A 21882-nucleotide genomic window follows, 5' to 3' on the forward strand; every position below is an offset into this window, starting at 1 on the left:
CTACACCTGGTTATCTTGAATATAGTATTTGCTTGTAGCTGCCATAAAGAACAACACCTGTAGGTGGCGCTGTAAGAAGGATACAGGCAGAAAGCTACACATTAATAAAGCAACTACTGTTGTATTCTGGTTTGTCTGTAGCTGTTTCCAAATCGGAGGAAACTCACAGAGCAGTATATATACTAAAATGTATGGTGCTTGTGGTATGGTACAAGGAGGAATGGTAATGCCAATTGCTGTCCCGGAGTTGCATTAGTCATGCCCCTGGTACCTGTACCAGCTGCAATGTTCCTTTCAGAATCCCTAAAGGATTGATCATCCTGGTTCGACTTAAAGCACTTTGTAAAGCTGACCGGAGATGCTGAAAGACTGAGTGGTCTTTACAGTTGAAATTTGACAATGATATCAGAGTAAAAATCATTGCCACATGAAATCTGAAGGGTTTTAGGAGGTTGGGGCCGAACAGGATTATCGATGTGATTGTATGACCTCAACAGCCAAAGTGGAAGCTGATTCGAAATAGATTATTTCAACCTGATCAATTGGAATTCAGTGGAAACTAAAATCAGGCTGAGTATAAAACAGCAGATGATCTGAATCTGCCTGTTTTCCACTGAGCAGATTATGTTAAAATAGTGCAAATAAAAATCAACGTTGCCTCAGGAAAACAAGGATACTCATATTTTTCCCATTTCCTTTCTCGGTGTAGAACACATCACATCTTCCGCTTCCAAAGTGGGTGGCTATGCCCAGCTCCCACAAAGCAACAGTATGTTCGGCTCCAACTTCCTCTTCGTCATGGGAGGAGCCTCCGGCCCCTGTCAGCAATTTGCATATCTCAGTTCAACAACAGCAGGGATTGGATGGTTGTTAGGCTGTGGTGGTATAACCAAGTGGAGTCCTAATGCGCACATCTTCACATCCAGATTAAAGATCAGCCCAAACGTTGCTTGGATCCTTACAAGACGAAGGGTCATTCAGCGTTAACACACAGAGGGACCTCCCGCTGGAACTGTGCCTTTCCAGCTTCCAGAGTGAGGTAGGAAAACAGACAGAAAAATTTGGAGGTGGAATGGCAGGTCTTCCTACTTCAGCTACCACAAAGCTACCCTCTCCCATCTTGTGTGTTGTCTCACCTTTTTCCAGCGACTGCAAGAACTCACGGTTCCGCTGCAGCTCCTTCATGAACTCCTCATTCTGCAAGAAGAGTGCAATCCGCTCATCCTCCAGGTACTGCTTCAGCTTTCGCTCCTGCTCAAGTGATCCTTGTGACTCTTGGCCGCTCCCACGATGGCCCTTCTGCGAGTTCTGCAGGGTACGAGCACACATTCTCATTAATGATGACAAGTATTACTTCCACGTCAACACGCAGACTGTGCCCATGTCACTGAGCTCAAGGGTGGTAGTCGGGATATGCACTGTTTAGTATTGCAGACCGCAGAGAGGGGCTGACCTGAGCGGCAGGCATAGAGTCATACAGTTACACAGCACGATCCAACTCATCCATGCTGACCAGATATCCTAAATTAATCTAGTCCCATGTTCATAACATGCTCTACACTGGGGAAACAAAATGTAGTCTGGGTGACTGCTTCGCAAAACATTTATGTTCTGCCCCCAAGCTTCCTGTGGCCTGCCACTTCAACGCACCACCCTGTTCCCTGGCCAACATCTCTGTCTCAGGCTTGCCGCAGTGTTCCAGCAAAGCTCAGCGCAAGCTGGAATAACAACACCTCATTTTCTGCTTGGGGACCCTGCAGCCCTCTGGACTCAGTACTGCGTTCAATATTTTTAACCCTTTCAGCACCATTACCTATAAAACAGGCTTCTTTGTGACAGAAACAGAATCACGCTCACCTGCACCACATCAAGCTGCTGAGGTAAAATTCGCAGGAAATCATCAGGAAGATTACCGAGTAATGGCGGATTCCAATTCCGATAGCGTACTTTTGACTGGCTCCCACCCGAGCTCTGTGCATCAACCCTGTGGTCACAGTGGAGGAATGAAGAATGTAACTGCAGCTTTGTCATGCTGCATTGTGTAGGTACCACATCATATTGCAAAGAATTACAAAACGTCAAAATGAGCATACATCAGTAGGGAAATGATGGACTTATTGGGAATAGTCAACATGGCTTTGTGCGGGGGAGGCCTTGTCTCCCGAGTTTGATTGAGTTTTTTGAGGAAGTGACGAAGGTGATTGATGAGGGTAGGCCAGCTGATGTTGTCTCCGTTGACTTTACTAAAGCATTTGACAAGGTCCTTTATGGTAGGCTGGTCCAGAAGATTACATCACATGGTGAGTTGGTAAATTGGATACAATATTCCTTGGTCATAGAAGACAGAGGGTAGTGCGGAGAAGTGTTTTTCTGTCTGGAGATCTACGACCAGTGGTGTTCTGCAAGGATCAGTGCTGGGACCTCTGTTGTTTGTAACATACATGTATATATATAAATGACGTGGATGAAAATGGAGATGGTCTGGTTAGTAAGTTTGCAGACAACACAAAAATTGGAGGAGTTGTGGATAGTAAGGAAGGTTGTCAAAGGATTCATCAGGATATGGATCAGTTGGAAAGTTCTGGACAGAAAACTGGAAGATGGAGTTTAATCCACACATATTGAGATGATGCATTTTGGGAGGTCAAATACAAAAGGCAAAGTATCCAGCAAATAGCAGGACCCTTAGGAACATTGATATGTAGGGGGATCTTGGCGTGAAAGTCCAAAACTCTCAAAGTGACAACACAAATGGATAAGGTGATAAGGAAGGCATGTGGCATGGTTACTTTCATTGGCCAGGGCACTGAGTTTAAAAGTTGGCAAGTCGGTTGCAGCAGAATAAAACTTTAGTTAGGCCACATTTGGAGTATTGTGTGTAGTTCTGGTCACCACACTATAGGAAGGATGTGGAGGCTTTGGAGAGGATGCAAAAGAAGTTTAACAGGATGTTCGGAGGAAAGGTCACCAGACCCGAAATGTTAACTCTGAATTTCTCTTCACAGATGCTGCCAGACCTACTGAGCTTTTCCAGCAACTTCTAGTTTTGTTCCTGATTTACAGCATCCGCAGTTCTTTCGGTTTTTAACAGGATGTTGCCTGGATTGGAGCATATTCGCTACAGGGAGAGGTTGGAAAAATTTGGATTATTTTCACTAGAGACTGAGGAGAGACCTTATAGATGTTTATAAAATAATGGGAGGCATGGCCAAGATGGATAGTCAGAGTCCTTTTCCCAGGATGGAAATGTCAAATACTAGGGGGTTATAGGTTTAAGATAAGAGGGGGAAAGTTTAAAAGGAGTTGTGAGAGGCAATTTTTAAATTTTTTTTTTTTACAAAGGGTGGTAGATGCCTGGAACTCCTGCCAGGGGAGGTGGTAGAAGCAGTAATGATAGTAACATTTAAGAAGCATTTAGACAGGCACATGAGCAGGTAGGGAATAGAGGGATATGGACCATGTGCAGGCAGGTAGAACTAGTTTAGAATAGCATCATGATCGGCACAGACACGGTGGGCTGTACAGCTTGTTCGTGTTCTGTACTGTTCTCTGTCCAGCACAGAAACAGGCCATTCAGACCAACTAATCCGTACTGACATTTATGCTCTGTCCAAGTCTCTTCCCATCCTTTGGCCTCTCAGTGCACCAGTGACACTACACCACCTTCCAACAGCTGCAGCTACACCACTATCAGGCTCTGGTTATGTGGCAGGTTTTCATTGTTGCTGATTACACAAACATTTCCCATATTGATGTAATAAGCTCAAGGAAGAGTCCCATCACCAGGAAATGAAGCTGTCAACAGGAATGTTGCAGACAGGGACTCAAAAGAACAAGAGTGGTCTTCAGATGAAGCAAATCTGTAGGGGTGGATGATAATGCAACACTTGACGAAATTCAGTCCCTAATTTAAAGCAATACACCCCGGATTCTATGTTTATTCTGGCCTTTGGTTTTTATACAATATTTTATTATTTGCAGCTATGCAGTTAAATGGCAGGGTGTGTTGTAATTTGGAAAACAGCATTGTTTGGGGCTTACAAAATGCTCTCAGTGTAAGGTGAAGAACTGGGAGATGCAAAACCAAGAACTAAGTACTACCATTGGCATAACAATATAATTACAGTGCAACACGTTTACATGGAGTCTTTCCATTATACATGGGGAATAAGGATTTATAATGAAAACATTGAAACAAAAGTGTGACAACCACTTAAAAATGTAAGTTTTTTTTTATAGAAAGTGACTGCATAAGTAAGAGCTTTAATATATCTACAGTTATGAATTTTGCTTTACAATAGACTTCTGTTAAAATACAGACTGTCTCCTGATTGCAGCCAGGGTTTAAACAGTCTTTGCAGACAGGGAAGGCAACTTAGTTGAAATGAACAGCACTGACACCATTAAATGAACGCTGGATAAGCACATGATAGAGAACGGAATAAATGGAAATGCAGATAACGATTGAAGAAGGCAAGAGAAGGTTCAATTGGAGCATAAGCCAGTTACAAATCTAACTTAAAGTCTTACATTTTTCCCTTTATTTTTATACAACACATTATTTATAGTTAAATAGCTAAATTGCTGCAACTTGGAGTTGGTCAAAGGTCCTAAGTTTCCTTCAGTTTAAGCTGAGGAACTTGGAGATGCAAAACTGAGGACTGAATGCCAATGACACACCAGGATATGGACATCACTGACAAGGTCAGCATTTATTGCCCACCCGTAACTGTCCTGCAGAAGGCTGTGGTATTCTGGATCATTAACTACTCCAGTCCTTGAGGTGCAGTGCCATCCACAGTGCTGTTGGGAAGGGTGTTCCAGGATTTTGACCCAGCAACGCTGCCAGGCCTTGCAAAATTGTGGGAATACCTATAAACATCCAGAGTGTGACTCCCCACAAGAAAAATAACAAACGGATAGCGAAGTGATGACTGCAGTGGTATTGGCCATCAGTTACCATCTATTGCTAGTTATGAGCCAAACTGAAGGGGAAGTGACCTCCCTGTTCACCTAATTCTGTAGAGAGGGAGCCAACATTTATTACAAGAAGGATTGCTAAACGCAGAGCATTTTAAGAACCATGCTAACAATGTGAACATTGGTGAACGGTGTAATGTCACTCAAAATCCAGGAGGTGGCCTTGGTGCAACTCTGGTGTTAACTGAAATGCAGTGCAAATGGATGTGGGACCAGTTTTACTGTGCCAAGCTGGCAAAGTGTCACTTGCCTGAGTCCATGCCCCAAGCCAAGGCAGAGAGTGTGCCTGTTGACTATGATTGTGGTGCTTACCGTCGCGGTGGCAGTGGAGGGAGCTGCGGATAACCCTGGTCAAATACATGCATGTCATAGGCAGGAGGAGAGTAAACAGGAGGAGGCTCTTCATCGGAACTGTCTGGCTCTAGCGTCCTCTCCAAAATCTGAATGGGGGCAAAGGAGAAAATGTAAGTTAAACCTACGCAAGATTTTACCAGACTGCATAATTTTCTGTCCACATTAAAACAAACACTGCCTTGTCTCAAACAGCCTTCAGATGCCATTTGCAAATATCACAGTGAAAGGGGCATCTCTAGAAATAATACTCACTTACTTAACCAACCAAATCTGAAACATCACGAAGACATCATCCCTCATCATCTTAAATTAAAGCAAGCACAATCCAAAATGTATGTCTTCATAATTGAAGCCTTTCAAAACCCCAATATCATTTTGGTGAAGAGGCACTCTATCCCCATCCTAGGCCAATCTACCCTCTCCATTTGTAGTGTCCAAGACTGACCCTAGTGCTCAAACTATGGTCTGATCAATGCTTTACACCTGATGCACTATTTCTTTCGCCATATGTTCCAGACTCTCTGAAACAAAAGCCAACAGCCTTTTTGATGACCTTTTGTCCCTGGGTACCAGCTTTTAGTGATTTGAACATACAGACTACCAAACTGCATTGCTCATCTAGCAGTTTGTAATCTCTTGCCATTTAGAAAATAGCTTCATCATCCTCATATTAAACTCCATCTGCTATAGATTTGGCCAATCACTTGGGCTGTCTACATGCCTATGCAGCTTCCTATTCCTACACACAACCATGACCACCCTGGGTGAGCAAAAAGCTCCCATTTCACTCCCAAAATCTAACTATCTAGCTGCAACCCTCCATTTATCACAATACTTCTGCAACCGCTAATCTCTTCAATCATGTTCACACTTCTGCCTTTGACATTCTGGTGTCCACTAAAACTATTACTCCCTCTCAATCCAGACATTCCTTCTGTTGTGGCCCTCACCTCCCACTGCCTTAGGTCCAAGGGACACAGGCTTGAACAGAAATGGCAGACAATCAATTTAGCCATTTGCTTCCAGATCAGATTGGACCACAAAAAGCACCATTATATTCTGCTCTCATCAGCTCAAAATGGTCCCTACTTTTTAGAATTATCTGGAACCTCTACAATTTGTTCCTGTACTGCCATCCGCCTTCTCCTAGATCTTACGTTCTTATCCTCAACAAGTACAAGGGGATCACAAAATCTTTCAGGACAAAGATTGAGAACATCTGATCAGTTGCCTCTACAGATTACTCCCACCCACCAGACCAAACATTCCCTGGAATTCTTTAGATCCACTCCCATTTCTCCAAGCCTACCGCATCCAGGTGTTCCACCTTTTGTTCTCATGATAGTTTTTGTTCTAAAAGTTCCCGCCTTAGGTGCTGACCATTGCTCTAATCATCCCTCCCCTCTAAAAAGACAACCTGAACTCTCCATCCTGACAATCAACCCATTTCTTCTCTAAAGTTGTTGAATAATCTGTCAGTTCTCAAATCTACGATCACCTTTCCCAGGATTTCATATTTGATTCAGTTTCATTAAGTTTCTGCCCCTGCCAATGGTACTGAAGTGGTTCTTATCCAAGTCACAAACGGCAGCCAATGAGACTTAAAAAAGGTGAATCTCTCTCCCCGCCCAGTCTGCAGTCTGTGTTACATCAAGCTTCTTCAATGCATCTCCACTATTGTCCAGGTGGTTGGGATTGATCTCACCTGGTCCAGTTCTTATCTATCCAGTCATAGCCAGCAAATCACTTGAATTGGCTTCCTTTTCTGCTCTTGCCCTACTATCAAAGGCACCTGCCCGTGGATTGATCCGTGCCTCCTCCTATTTCTTACTTAAGTGTTGCCCTTCAGCAACATCAACCAAAAACACGTCACTTTTCATACGTGTGCTGACGACACCCATTTGTATCTTAAAACTAACACTTCTCAAACTCGCTGAATGACCTGAAAATGATCAGACTGCTTCTCCAGTATTCCGTCTGGGCTAAATAAATTTTTCCTCCAATTAAATATTGGGAAAATTGCTTTTTGGTTGCCGTCACAACTCTGTTGCCTGCCTACCTACTGATCCTATCCCTCTTGTTGGCAACAAGGCTATTTGCAAACTTGGTATCATATTTGTTCCTGAAATGAGCTTCTGACCACTTACCTGCATCACTGCAAAAACTGCTAAAACCACATAGCAGTGGCTTCCTCTAGCCTCAACTGGTCAAGCTTGTTCCTGGCTGCATGGCCTCCTACATTCTACAATCTCTAAACATGAAATCATCTAAAACTCTAGCATCTGTGTGTTAACTCTCAGCAAGTCTTGTTCATCCATCGCCACGGTACTTGCTGATCTTGGCTGGATTCCAGTCAAAGGAACACGATTTTTAGAATCAAAATTCTGGTCTGTTCTGAGGAAGGGTCACCAGACCCGAAACGTTAACTCTGTTTTCTCCTCCACAGATGCTGCCAGACCTGCTGAGCTTTTCCAGCAACTTTGTTTTTGTTCCTGATTTACAGCATCCGTAGTTCTTTTGGTTTTTACGAATTTTAGAATTCTCATCTTTGTTTTCCGTGACCTTGTCCAACTTCATTTTTGTAATCTTCTTCAGTCCCACAACCTTCTGAGATACCTGCACACCTTCAATTCTGGCATCTTGGGCTTTCCTAATTTTAATCACTTCACCATTGGTGGTTATGCCTGCAGTTGCCTGGGCCCTAAAATTTGGGAGTCCCTCCAAATCTCTGTTTCCAGCTTTACGATGCCCATTAGAACCAACCTCCTTGACTAACCTTTTGACCATCTGCCCCAAGTTCTCCTTATGTGGTCTGATATCAACTGTGTGATGCCAAGGCATGTTAAAGTTACTATGTTAATGTTGTTGTATAAATATAAGTTGTTGTTGTCTTTTAACAAGAAATGTTTGCAGATGGATCAGTAAATGATAATAGGAATATCGGAACTGGGAGCAGCAGTAGGCCATTCAGTCTTCGGAGTCTGCTTCGTGTTCAAATAGATCATGACTGATCTTCTACCTCAATGCCACTTTTCCACATTGTCCTTGTATAGCGTTACATTTGTACAGCACGGAAACTCATCTAAACCAACCAGATATCCTAAATTAATCTAGTCCCACTTGCCAGCATTTGGCCCATTTCTCTCTAAACCTTTCCTCATCATGTAACCATCCAGATGCCTTTTAAATGCTGCAATTATACCAACCTCCACCATTCCCTTTGGCAGCTCATGCCATATACACACCACCCTCTGCGTGAAAAAAGTTGTCCCTCAGGTCCCTTTTAAATCTTTCCCCTCTTACCTTAAACCTATGCCCTCTAGTTTTGGACTCCCCTAACCTGGGGAAAAGACCTTGCCTATTCACCCTATCATCATTTTATAAACCTCTATAAGGTTATTCCTCAGTCTCCAACGCTCCAGTATCCTCTGACAGTTTTAATATCTAGAAGTCTATTAATCTCTGACATGACTATACTCAGCATCCACAACTCTTTGTGATGGAACATTCGAAAGATTCACCATCCTCTGAATAAAAATATCCCTTCTCATCACAGTCCTTAATGTCCTAGCTCTTACTCTGTTACTGTGTTCGTTGGTTCTAGAGCCCCCTCTTCCCCAGCCCCAGGGGGACCATCCTTCCTGTAAGGTCTGCGTAAATTCAGTGGAACAACATCTCAGACCCAATCTGTTCAATTCTTCCTCACAGGACAATCCCACCATCCCTGGGATCAGTCTGGTGAACCTTTGTCGTCCTCTCTTTACTGCAAATATATCATTTCTTAGGTAAGGAGAACAAAACTACATAAAAATATTCTAGATGTGGTCTCACCAAGGTTTTAAATAATTGCTGCAAGACTTCTTTACTACGGAGTAACATTCCAGGTATACATACTATGAGCCTTCCTAGATGCTAGCTGCATCTACATGTTAGCTTTCATGTCGAAACTCTAGGACCCCAGCAGATATGTAGGAAAGACCATCTGTTAAATCCTGATGAGAGAATATTCCCTTTATCTCTATCACCTGTCTCCCAAGTCCCAAAAAATTTGCCAACATATGTCCTCAGGTTACGTTTGATTCTGGGCACGTTTATTTTTCCAATTAATGCCTGCTTGAAATCCTGGGGGATTTGATTTTAAATTTATTTCTACTGAAATATAAGCATATTAAACATTCCTTTCCAAAGCCCCAGGTTCATTAAATTCAAATCAGAAACCCAGAAAATAATTGGGCCACAGTTGTCTGGGCCTCTTAGGAGGTCATGAAACTGCACGTGTTTCGAAAGCAATGTTTTGTACACTCATCCAAAGTTTAGTCCCTACTTCAATACTGGATATTTCATTCCAGCAGAGCCCCCTGAATACTGAGAATGTGAAACAAGAACAGCAAAATACTGATAAAATACCATATGTCGGTCTGTTAAAGCTCTGTTAAAGAAACATGGACTATGACATTTGCTGGAACTGGTTAATGCTAATTTGCTAACCCGATCTTTGTCCTTACAGATTTCCGATGAGCCCATTGTGTACTTCCAACAATTTAAATTTTTATCCAATCTCACATGGTGCTCACTCTTTGCACAAAAGAGCTTCCTGGTATCAATCCGAAATCTGTTGTAAACACTTTTTAATCCTGAGTATTGCTGAAAAATAGACATACTATTGAAGCTTTACATCTTGCTCGCATTGGGACAGATACATGAATGCCAGATTTCAAAGGAAGCAATAAGTGATACTACATAGAACAAAAGATGCTGACTGTTTTTTTAAATTTATTCTTGGGACGTAGGCTTTAGTCGCTAGGCCAGCCTTTATTGCCCATCCCTAACTGCCCTTGAGAAGATGATAGTGAGTTGCCTTCTTGAACCGTTGCAGTCCATTTGGGGTAGGTACTTCCACAATGCTGACAGCGAGGGAGGTACAGGAACCTATGAAAATGAAGGGATGGCAGTATATTTCCAAGACAGGATGACTTTCAAGGGAAATTGGTGGTGTTTCTATTTATCTGCTTTCCATGTCCTTCTAACTGGTAGTGGTCGTGGGTTTAGAAGGTGAAAGAGTACTGGTTCATCAGCTGGGGTATAGTGGTATGTGGATACCAGGAGGTTTGCCTACCCATGTCTGACCTGAAACCATGAGACTTCATGGGATCTGGAATCAACGTTGAGTGCTCCCAGGGAGCTTCCTTCATGCGTATATAACTTACATAGGGCTTCATTATGCCAGAAGATGTCAATTCAGTTTACAAAATGAATAGTTTTGAAACACAACTCCCATTGTTATACATACATAGATATAAATATATATTTCAATGTGAGTAACTTAAAATCCAGAGGTGAACTACAAGCATTTCCTCAGGTATTTTCCTTTAGTCAAAGCAGTCCATTGACTCTAAAATGGAGCAGTCATTAGCTTCATATTTTGAATCAATAGTTAATGTGTGTACACATACTGCGACCACTACAATCTATCAAGCTGCCATCAATGCATTTCTCCAAAAGGCTGTCAGTGTAACAGTCTGTTTAATGTTTAAGGGGTAACCCCAGTCATTCAGGCCCAGCTCCTGGGTGTCTATCCACATTCCAATTAAACTGACCAGACCAAATTAGAGGTATGGTATTGGAGTGGTTATCTGGTTAGTTGGGCAATTCAGTGGGTTTGACAAATAGTTCAGAAGACCAGTACAAATCCCTCTATGGCAGGGAGAGAATTTGATCTCAGTTTAAAAGAACACGGCAGAAATAGAACCGATACCGGTTATTGATAAAAGTGACCAACAGACGATCAGGTTGCTGTCAAATATCCAACTCCATCTCTTGTGCTTGTTAGGCAGAGAAATTTGCAACCTGAACTCCAGGTCCACAGGAAGGTGGCCTCTGAAATGGCCTAGCAAGCCGATTCTATCAAACCACCACCTTCTAATGGCAACTAGCAATGGACAGTAAATGCCAGTCTTTACAATAACATTCATACCCCAGGAACGAAGAATTTTGTTTTAAAATGCTGAATGAGACTGGGAATTTTGACTCATTTTGAAGAAACTATCTTACAATTCTATGAGTTACATGGAATTTTTTTTCTTTATTCATTAATGGGATGAGGGCATCGCTGGCTAGGCAGCGTTTACTGCCCATTCCTAATTGCCCAGAGCTATGGGTCTGGAGTCACGTGTATTCCAGACAAGGTAAGGACAGTAGTTTCTTTCCCTCAAGGACATTAGTGAACCAGATGGGTTTTTCCCGACAATTGGCAATGGATTCATTGTCATCATTAGATTCCTACTTCCAGATATTTTATAAATTCAAATTCCACCATCTGCCGTGGCAGGATTCGAACCTGGGTCCCCAGAACGTTATCTGGATCTCTGTATTAACAGTCCAGCGATGATATCACTAGGCCATTGCCTCCCTCATTTTAACAAGAATTATATTATTCGCATCAGTCTTTCAAATCAAGAGGATTGCCTGATGTCCATCCACCAGGAAAATTCTAAACTGTTAATGTCACTCAAATAAAATGCTAAAAACGTTTTTCAATTGAATGTGTCTTTCCCTCCAGCTGGCCATGTGCAATCTGCAGCACATATGGAAAATCCCCAATTCTCACAGTATGCCATAAAAGCCTCAAACACTACTCTTCTACAGGGCTCGGGGATGTAATGTTGTGGGTACTAGAGTCAGCTCAGCCTGCAGCCACGTCCAGCATAAGTGCTTTTTTAAAATAATCATTCATGTGATGAGGGTATCATTGGCTAGGCCATCACTTATTGCCCATCTCTAATTGTCTTGGTGCTGAGTTGTCTTTTTGAACTACTGCAGTCCTAAGATGTCCAAAGTGGGGATGTTTGCTAATGATTGCACAATGTTCAGCACCGTTCACAACTCCTCAGATCCTCAAATAGTCTGTGTCTATTTGCAACAAGACCTGGACAATATCCAGGTTTGGGCTGGTAAATGGAAGGCAACATTTAGGCCACACAAAAGTGCCAGGCAATGAGCAACTCAGCTATTAAGTCCGGGAGTTCCAGGATTTTGGCCCTGCAACAAGGGGAGGCATGGCGATATCATTCCAACAGATGGTAAGTGGCTTGGAGGGGAACCTGCAGATGGTGCTGTTTCCGAGTGCCTGTTGCTATTGAACTTCTGGGTGGTAGAGGTTGTGGTTTTGAAGAATGCCGCTGAAGCAGGCTTGGTGAGTGACTGCAGTGCATCTTGTAGATGGTACACACTGCTGCCACTGTGCATCAGTGGTGAGAGGAGTGAATGTTAAAATGGTGGCTGGGCGCCAATCAAGCAGGTTTTCTTGTGCTGAACAATGTCCAGTTTTGCCAGTGTGGTTGGAGCTGCATCCATCGAGGTAAGTGGAGTACTCCCTGATGCTCCTGACCTATGCCTTGTAGACATTGACAGGCACCAGGGAGACAGGAGGTGTTACTCATCATAGAACTCCAAGCTTCTGATTGGCTCCTACAGCCTCAGTATTTATATGGCTAGTCCAGTTCAGTATCTGGTCAGTAATAATCCCAAACATATTCAAATTGGGAGGATTCAGCGATTGTAATGCCAATGAACATTGTGGGACGATGGTTAGATTTTCTTGTTAGAGTTGCTCATTGCCTGGTACTTGTGTGGCCCAAATGTTACTTGCCACTTAGCAGCCCAAACCTGGATATTGGCCAAGTCTTGCTGCAAATAGACACAGGCTATTTAAATATCTGAGGAGTTGTGAACGGTGCTGAAAATTGCGCCATCATTAGCAAAATCCCTACTTTTGACCTTACGATGGAAGGAAGTCGCTGATAATGGTTCGGTCTTGAATACTACCCTGAGAAACCCCCACAGTGATGTCCTGGGACTGAGATAGCTGACCTCTAACAATCACAACCATCTTCTTTTGCGTTGGGTATGACTCTAGCCAGCGAACAGAGCTTTCCCGCTGGTTTCCGTTGACTCCCGTTTTGCTAGGGCAGCTTGATGCCACACTCGGTCAACTGTTGCCTTAATGTCACTCTCATCTCACCTGTATAGTTCAGCTCTTTTGTCCATGTTTGGACCAAGGCTCCAAAGCAATAAGAAGCTGAATGGTTCCCAGCCCAAAAGGTGCACCAGTGCATGTCAGAAACATGAACTGAAGTACCCGAAAGTGGAGGGGAGACTGAAATAATGAAAGGTCATGGTTAATCTGCAACCAGAACACAATCTTATCACTTTGGCATTTGCCTTGCAGTTCCTAACAAGTGTCTGCTTGGCTCAGGTGGTACCCCTCTCACTGCTGAGATGAGGATTCAGTCCCCACTTGAGCCTACAATCTAGGCTGAAGCTTCAGTACATTGCTGAGGGAGCACTGTCATTGCTGGAGACATCAATAAGATTTTGAACCCAGTCCACCCGATAAACAGCAAGGGAGCTCACTTGGTATCCTGGCCAATATTCATTCCTCTCAAAACACCTCCAAAAGCTAGATTAATGGGCAACTGATTTTGTATTTTGTGAGACCTTACCACAGGCAAAACGGTGACACAACACCCATAACTGCACTCCAAAATAATTCACTGTATGTGAAGTGCTTTGGGGAATGTTGGTAAGCTGGCTAAGGTGTTGTGTGCAAATTGGCTGCTATGTTTGTGACTGTACAACTGTAATTGCATTTCAAAAGTAGTTCATTGGGCATAAACACTTCCAGACGTCTTGATCTTCTAAACGGTGCCAAAGAAATATAACTCATTCTTTTAATTGGAAGTTCATTCCTAAAATAGGCTAGAGCTCAAACTATTATGGATTTGCGGTGTTTTTGCTTGTCCCAATTTTAGTTTTATCTGTTGCTCCTTTTTGCACTAGTCTTTTATGAGACTCCTCCACAATGTCATCATCAGCACTGCCCCGTCTATTAACTAACAGAAACATAATTAGTTGTTTGATTCAGCCCGCTTTCATTTATGTTGTGATGATACTATGGCTTCAAGTGGTGTATTTCATCCTGGGATATTTTATGAAGAAAGGTTGAGATCAGAGGTGATAATCAGTCTGCTTCAAAGCCCATAATGTAAACTGCCTGGGAGGCCTTGGGTTTTTTTCCCCTAAGGTTGGAACAATAGAAGCAGCCAAATGGATGGGTCAAGGTCCCACAGAATCAGGATTTTTAGTTTCAGTTTCAGTTGCTGGGGTCTTGAAGCTGGGTTTGGAAGCTGCAGTACCTTTCTCCCTGCTACACTCTCTCGCACAGTTTTCTCTCGATGGTTTTCCTCCAAGACTGGAGAACTGCCTGTGAGACAATCTATTTTACTGAATTTGCCTTTGTCACAGGTGTGTTTATGGGTATGTTACTGTACTGGAACAGTTACTGTTTGGTAATTAAATAATCGATTACTCGGTTAAGTTTTCTAATAGAGTTAATTATTCCAATTTTTTCTTTCTTTTGTTGTTTTGTAACTGTAGTGTATGAATAAAGTGTGTTTTGCTTCAAATCTGGTAGTTTGACCAATCGAATTGCATCTGGAATGTAACACCTTTAAAATAAGAAAAAGTTAGGGTCTAGACTATCTTCTGAATATATTTCAAGGGGGTTTGGTCTGCTCCATAACTGAATATTTTACTTGAAAAGAATAACTTCCTTTGTATCCTCAACACATTCCTTTTAAAAAAAAAAATTTATTTGAAGTAATTCACAGAGGACACCGAGACTGCGTAAGAGTTAGGCCCCAGTTCCAAGCCTGGGCCTTCCTTAGTTTCATGAATAACTCCCTGATTTCTTAAAGCGACATGTACGATTTCAGAGAGGGGCTGATCTCAAATCACGTAAAACAGGAAGTGAAGGAAGGGAGCCGGAAGAGTTCAAGACAGAACTCTTGTCCCTTGGGGGTTGGGGTGGGGGGGGGGTGGGTGGGAGTGGGGGTGGATGTGCCCAAATAAGTGCTCTGAAGTCCTGTGTCCCCGCAGGGTAGCAGCAGAGTGACAGAGCTGTAATTTACATTGGCTGGTCTGAGACTCAGACTGGCAGAAATTCACACTCTTTTAAAGATGCCTTGGAATGGCTTCAAAAGTATAATGCTGTCTCATGAATGGTTGAAGCTCTTCCAAAATTCTTACTTTAAAGATCATAAGGGAGAGGGGGCCTCATATTTCTGTTGTCATTTTTGCTAATTCAAGACAGGTGCTTTTGTTCTGTTTGCTGAGTAGGAATTTCCATATTATGAAGAAGACATTCTTGGCAGCCTATGTGCTGTTTAAAGGGGAGAATCTCATTACTGGTTTCATTTTCTTCCACTTCCTTCTGGAGGTGCTGCCTATTGTCAGAGCTCAGTTCCATAGCCACTAGTTAAGTGTTAGCTGTGGTTCAGTTGGTAATATTCTCAGAAGGTTCCAGGCTCAAGTCCCACTTCAGGCTTTAAACATAGAAGTCAAGGCTGTTACTCCAGTGCAACACTGAGGGACTGCTGCACTGTCAGAGGTGCCATCTTTCAGATAAGCTCTTAAATCTATGTCAGATTCCTGCTCATTGAATATAGCTCTGTCTTCAACACCATTTTGAAATCCAGACTGATCTCAAATCTCCAAGACCTTGGTCTCAGCTCCACCCTCTGCAATTGGATCCTCAGTTTCCTGACTCATAGGCTGCAATCAGTGAGGGTAGATAACTGGACCTTCTCCACAATAACACTCAACACTGGAGTCCCCCCAGGGATGTGTCTTCAGCCCCCTACTGCACTACCTGTATACCTACATTTGTGCTGCCAAATTCCGAATGAATGCCATCTGCAAGTTCGCTGATGACACGACTGTAGTGGGATGGATATCTAACAACAATGAGTCAGAATACAGGAAGGAGATAGAGTGCTTGGTGACATGTTGCAATGATAACAACCTCTCTCTTGATGTTGGCAAAGCTAAAGAACTGATCATTGACTTCAGAAAGAAAGGAGGAGAACATGCTCCCATCTACATCAACGGAACTGAGGTTGAGAGGGTGGAGAACGTCAAGGTCCTAGGAGTGACTTTAACCAAAAAACTGTCCTGGACTTCCCACGTAGAGGTGACGGTCAAGGTACAACAACGCCTCTTCTTCCTCAGGCAGCTCAGGAAATTGATCATGTCCATACAGACCCTTTTACAGATGCACCGAAGAAAGCATACTGTCTGGGTGCATAACGGTCTGATATGGCAGCTGCTCTGCCCAGGACCATAAGAAACTACAGAAGGTTGTGTGCACAGCCCAGACTATCACGGAAGGCAACCTCCCATCCATGGACTCCATTTACACCTCTCATTGCTGTGGAAAGACTGCCAACATCATCAAAGACCCATCCCACCCTGGTAATGCTCTCCTACAACCTCGTCCATCAGGCAGAAAATACAGAAGCTTGAACACACACACCAACAGGTTCAAGAACAGTTTCTTCCTTGCCGTTATTAGACTGATTAATGGACTCTCTAACTTCAAATAATGTTGATCTTGCCTCATGCAAGTCCTGTGCAGAGTAATCTATATGCCTCATTCTGTCCAAATTTTTATCACCCTAGGATCTGTATGTCCTTATTTACTATGATCTGCCGCAAACAAAGCTTTTCACTGTGATTAGGTATATGTGACAATTAATTAAATCAATCAGTCAATCAAACCGAGGCCCCAACTACCTGATCATGGGGATAAAAAGGATCTCATAACACCATTTCAAGGAAGTTTCCTCGATCTCCCAGCCAACATTTATCCATCAATCAAAATCACAAAAAAAAAGAGATCACCTGGTCATTATGACATGGCTATTTGTGGGAATTTGCCAAGAGCTAATTGGCTGCCGTGCTTCCAACTTTACAACAGATACTACACTTCAAAAGTACTTCATTGACTGTAAGCACTTTGAGCCATATAGTGGTCATGAAAAGTATTATATAAAACCAAGTCTTCTTTTCTTTTTGTTCACCTGCAATTCTAGGCAGTGAATGGTTGTCATTCAACCATAAAATGCAGTCCACTTAATCTCAGTCAACAAACATTTCCCAATCTCTACACCGCAAAGTGCAAAGCAAATTTCTGGTCCTTATAATTCGGTACTGCACATGTTAACTGCTGTGCCAGTGATGGAACGCTTCTTGGTAGGCCTAGACTCTGCATGCAAATTACACTGTCGTTCAAAGACAGGAGCTTCTCCTGAAGATGAATAGGCAGGACACTGACATACACACAGAGCATGAGTGAGGAACTAGGACTCCCTTCAATTTTACTTTAGACAAATGTGCTGCATAGATTTCAACATTTACAACCACAGGCACTAAGCATGTTTGATTAGGAATCCACACGACTGCAAGACATTTTCCCAATGTCACATCTTTTTGCAACACATCAGGGGTCTTAGCAACTGAGGTCCAGGAATGGGACTAGTAGGTTCAACTGAAACGGCAGAGCTAAAGCCAGCATTAATAGCTAGTCACATTAAAGTGTTACTTATGTCTACAGGCAGATGACTAGTGATTACCTTTCTACAATCCCTAACATCCATTTTCGGGAACATTTGCAAATGTAGAGATTTTCTGCTCAGAAAGATTAACCCTTAACTGTCGAAGCTGCAGAAGACAGAATTATCATTTAGGACTTGGGATTTGATGCCAGAGATGGTCGTGGTGAACCTTCTTTGCTTAGTTGTATTTTAACTATAATGTTTAAGTAAATTGTATTTTGCTTAACATCAAGTAGTTTGACTAGTCGAATTGCATCTGGAACACAGCACATTGCATTTGCCTTTAAAATAAGAAAATATTAGGGTCTAGGCTACCTTCTTAATATATTTGAGGGGGCTTCATCTGATTCATAAGACTTCTGAGTCCTCTTACAGATCTGTGCATATTGTTCATTTCCTTCATGCATGCAAGTCTACCCACTGCCACCAGAGCAAGGGTGGGGTCAGAGGAATATGGGAGCGGTTAGCAGAAAAGCAACCAAAGTTCATTTAGCTTGCCTTGTACCACTCTAGACCAGTAGTTAGGTGCATCAATAATGGAGTTATTGATTGATCACAGCAACCACCAGTAACATAAAACCCATCCAAGCATGATGCAAGGAGAACTCCAATGATTAGGAGCTTCCAACTACACTTTTGGTTTACACAGCAGCTTTAAATGTAGACGAGCATCTCATTCACAGAAGCAAATAAAATTGGACACAGAGCCATGTGAGGACATAAAGTGGGGCAAATGACTAGAACCCTGGTCAAAGTTGGTCTTAAAGAAGGAAAAGGAGGCAGAGAGATTTCGCACAGGAATTCCAGCAGTGAAGTGCTGTCAGTTGATGGCACATCCATTCAAGCTGGAGAAATTAAAAATCCGGTCCACTCAAATGGCCAGAATTAGAATATCACTGTTAGCTCAGACAATTGTATAGAGGTATGGAGGAATGAAACAATGGGGAACTGGCAAACAAGAATGAAAATTTTAAAACTGAGATATTGCTTGACCGGAAACAAGTTAGTGTAGATCTGCAAGTGTAGGGGGTGAAGGGTAAATTTGAACACAGACAGCAGAATTTCAGATAGTTTATGCCCTAAGTCATCTTGGGAAATAAGGCACAGCAAGTGACTGAAACTGTTAGTCAGGGAGCACTTTGGGGCTAGTGACCATAATTCTATTAGCTTTAAAATAATTATGGAAAAGGAGAGGTCGGGTCCACAAGTTAAAGTTCTAAATTGGGGCATGACGATTTTGATGGCATTAGGCAGGAACTTTAAAAAATTGACTGGGGGAGGCTATTTGCAGATAAAAAGATGTCTGGCAAGTGAGAGGCTTTCAAAAGTAAAATAACGAGAGTTCAGGGCCAGCATGTTCCTATTGGTGTGAAGGGCAAGGCTAGCAGGAGTAGGGAACACAGGATGACTAGAGATACAGAGACTCCAGTCGAGAAAAAGGAGGAGGCATGTGTCAGGTACAGACAGCCGAGATCAAGTGAATCCCTCGAGAAGTTTAAAGGGTGTAGGAGTGCACTGAAGAGGGAAATCAAGCGAGCAAAAAGGGAACATGAGATAGCTTTGGCAGATAGAATAAAGGAGAATCCAAAGAGATTCTACAAGTACATTACCAGAGAGAATAGGGCCCCTTAAAGACCAACGAAGCCCTCTATGTGTGGAACCACAGGAGACAGATGGGATCCTAAATAAGTATCTGGGTCCACTGTTGTTTGTCATTTAAATAAAATATTTGAATGAGAAGAGAGGAAGCACTGTTACTAAGTTTGTCAATGACACCGAACTTGGTAGTATAGTGGACAGTAAAGAAAGTTATCTAAGAGTACAATGGGATCTTGATCAACAATGGGCCAGTGGGCTGAGGAATGTCAGATGGAGTTTAATTTAGATAAGTTCGAGGTGTTGCGTTTGGCAATACTTACACAGTTCATGGTAGGGCCCTGGGAGTGTTGTCAAACAGAGACCCTGGGGGTGCAGGTTCCTTAAAACAGGTGACACAGGTAGACAGGATGGTGAAGGTGATGTTTGGCACAATTGTCTTCATTGGTCAGAGCTTTGAGTGTAGGAGTTGGGATATCATGTTACAGCTGTATAAGACATTGGGAAGGCCCCATTTGGAGTACTGCTATAGGAAGGATGTTATTAAACTGGAAAGGGTGCAAAAAAGATTTACAAGGATGTTACGACAACTGGAAGGTTTGAGTTATAGGGAGACGTTTTCCCTGGAGTGAAGGATGCTGAGGGGTGACCTTATAGAGGGAGTCCAAAACAAGAAGACATAGGTTCAAGATGAGAGGGGAAAGATTTAAAAGGGACCTGAGGGGCAACTTTTTCATGCAGAGATGGTGCGTATTTGGAACGAGCTGCCAGGATAAGTGGTACAGGCAGGTACAATTACAACACTTAAAAGACATTTGGACAGGTACATGGATAAGGAAGGTTTAGCGGGATATGGGGCAAACACAGGCAAACGGGACTAGTTCAGTTTAGGAAACCTGTTCAGCATGGACAAATTGGGCCGAAGGGCCTGTTTCTGTGCTGTACCACTCTGACTCTATCTGCTCTTACTGAGTCTGCCACCCGTTAACACACGTCACATCTCAAATTCCTCCCTTCTCATTATCCAAAATGTAATCACTCACTTGTGTGAGGGAACCAAAGTTAAGGAATCTCACTATATCAAAACGGCGGCACGGTGGCTCAGAGGTTAGCACTGCTGCCTCACAGCACCAGGGACCCGGGTTCAATTCCACCCTCGGGCGACTGTCTGTGTGGAGTTTGCACATTCTCCCAGTGTCTGTGTGGGTTTCCTCCGGGTGCTCCGGTTTCCTCCCACGGTCCAAAGACGTGTAGGTTAGGTGGATTGGCCATGCTAAATTTCCCGTAGTGTTCAGGGATGTGTAGATTAGGTGGGTTATAGGGGGATGGGTCTGGGTGGGATAGTCTGACAGTCGGTGTGGCCTTGTTGGGCCGAAGGGCCTGATTCCACCCTGTAGGGATTCTCTGGATCTGTAGCTATCAATAACAAAAATTGTATCTTCTGAAACGCTGAAGATTCTACATCTTTTCAGACATTTTGTAAAGGTGTATGTCAGCAATATGACTTGAAAACATCAGGAAATTTCTGATTTCATAATCATTAATACCAGACATTTAGCAGCCACCAAGTCAAAAACGACATTAGAGACCACACTAGAATAGAAAGCAATCCTTTCCATGAATGGATGGGAAGGCTCTGTTGTGGTGCTGCTGTAAAGGTTGGGAAGTGGAGAGGAGCAAGCAACAGAAAGGAGGCGAACATTCCAGAGGTATTTTGGAAAAGTGGCAGTTTTCAGAACTTGCCAAACTTGCTGGTCGGACATATTCAACAGGAAGCATTTATTAAAGAAATAAATGACATTCCTACATCATCTTTCACATCCTTGAAATTATAAATGGAAACCTCTGGTAAGTTGTGGGAGCCAATTTCCACACAGCAAGATCTCAAAAAACATTAAAAATAGATTCAGAAACAAAAATTGCTGGGGGATCTCATCAGGCCTGGCAGCACCTGTGGAAAGAAAGCAGAGTTTCGAGCCCACCGGCCCTTCCTCAGAACAGAATCAAAATACATTACCAGAAAATCCTGTTCCGTAATGTGTGACTCCAGATCCCCAGTAATAGGTCTAATTCCTTCTTGCCCGAGCAAGCCACTCAGTTCAAGGGCAATTCAAGATGGGCAATAAATGCCAAGTTTGACACAGATGCCCACATCCCAGGAAAGAATAAAAAACAACAAAGAAAAGTCTTTTGTTTAATATCTCTGGGACCGTGAGATCTAATCAAAAATGGAGCGCCAATCAAGTTATAACAGTCGTGCTCCTACTCTAACAGGCCCTCGCTCCTACAGCTCTTACTGAAGGATTGTAACTATTCTCCTTCAAGACTAAGTGCCAGCACGGACTGGGTCGGAAAGACTGATATTCTGAACTTTGTACTTCTTTATTTTTCTAATTTATGCTGATGACCTATAATGCTGGACTATTTATTTCTTTACTTTTCTATTTTTTTCTTCGTTTCCTAGAATTTGATCTTAAGTATCTACACATAGGTGCCTTTG

The 21882-nt window shown here is 42.8% G+C and overlaps 1 protein-coding gene across 3 annotated transcripts in view; it reads right to left on the bottom strand.

The window, feature by feature from the left end:
• cuedc1b (CUE domain containing 1b) overlaps positions 1-21882 on the bottom strand; it is a 144904-nt gene that overhangs the window by 17100 nt on the left and 105922 nt on the right. For all 3 annotated transcript variants that reach the window (XR_007264884.1, XM_048612757.1, XM_048612758.1), the window contains exons 3-5: positions 5293-5420; positions 1858-1984; positions 1137-1308 (exon numbers count right to left, since the gene is read on the bottom strand). Coding sequence is in view for 2 of the 3 variants with exons in the window: in XM_048612757.1 (XP_048468714.1) it covers positions 1137-1308; positions 1858-1984; positions 5293-5420 (427 nt within the window). In the remaining variant the exon portion in view is untranslated. The remainder of the gene's footprint in view (positions 1-1136; positions 1309-1857; positions 1985-5292; positions 5421-21882) is intronic.

Source organism: Rhincodon typus, chromosome 26 (genome assembly GCF_021869965.1).
Source record: "Rhincodon typus isolate 14 chromosome 26, sRhiTyp1.1, whole genome shotgun sequence".
NCBI lineage: Eukaryota > Metazoa > Chordata > Chondrichthyes > Orectolobiformes > Rhincodontidae > Rhincodon > Rhincodon typus.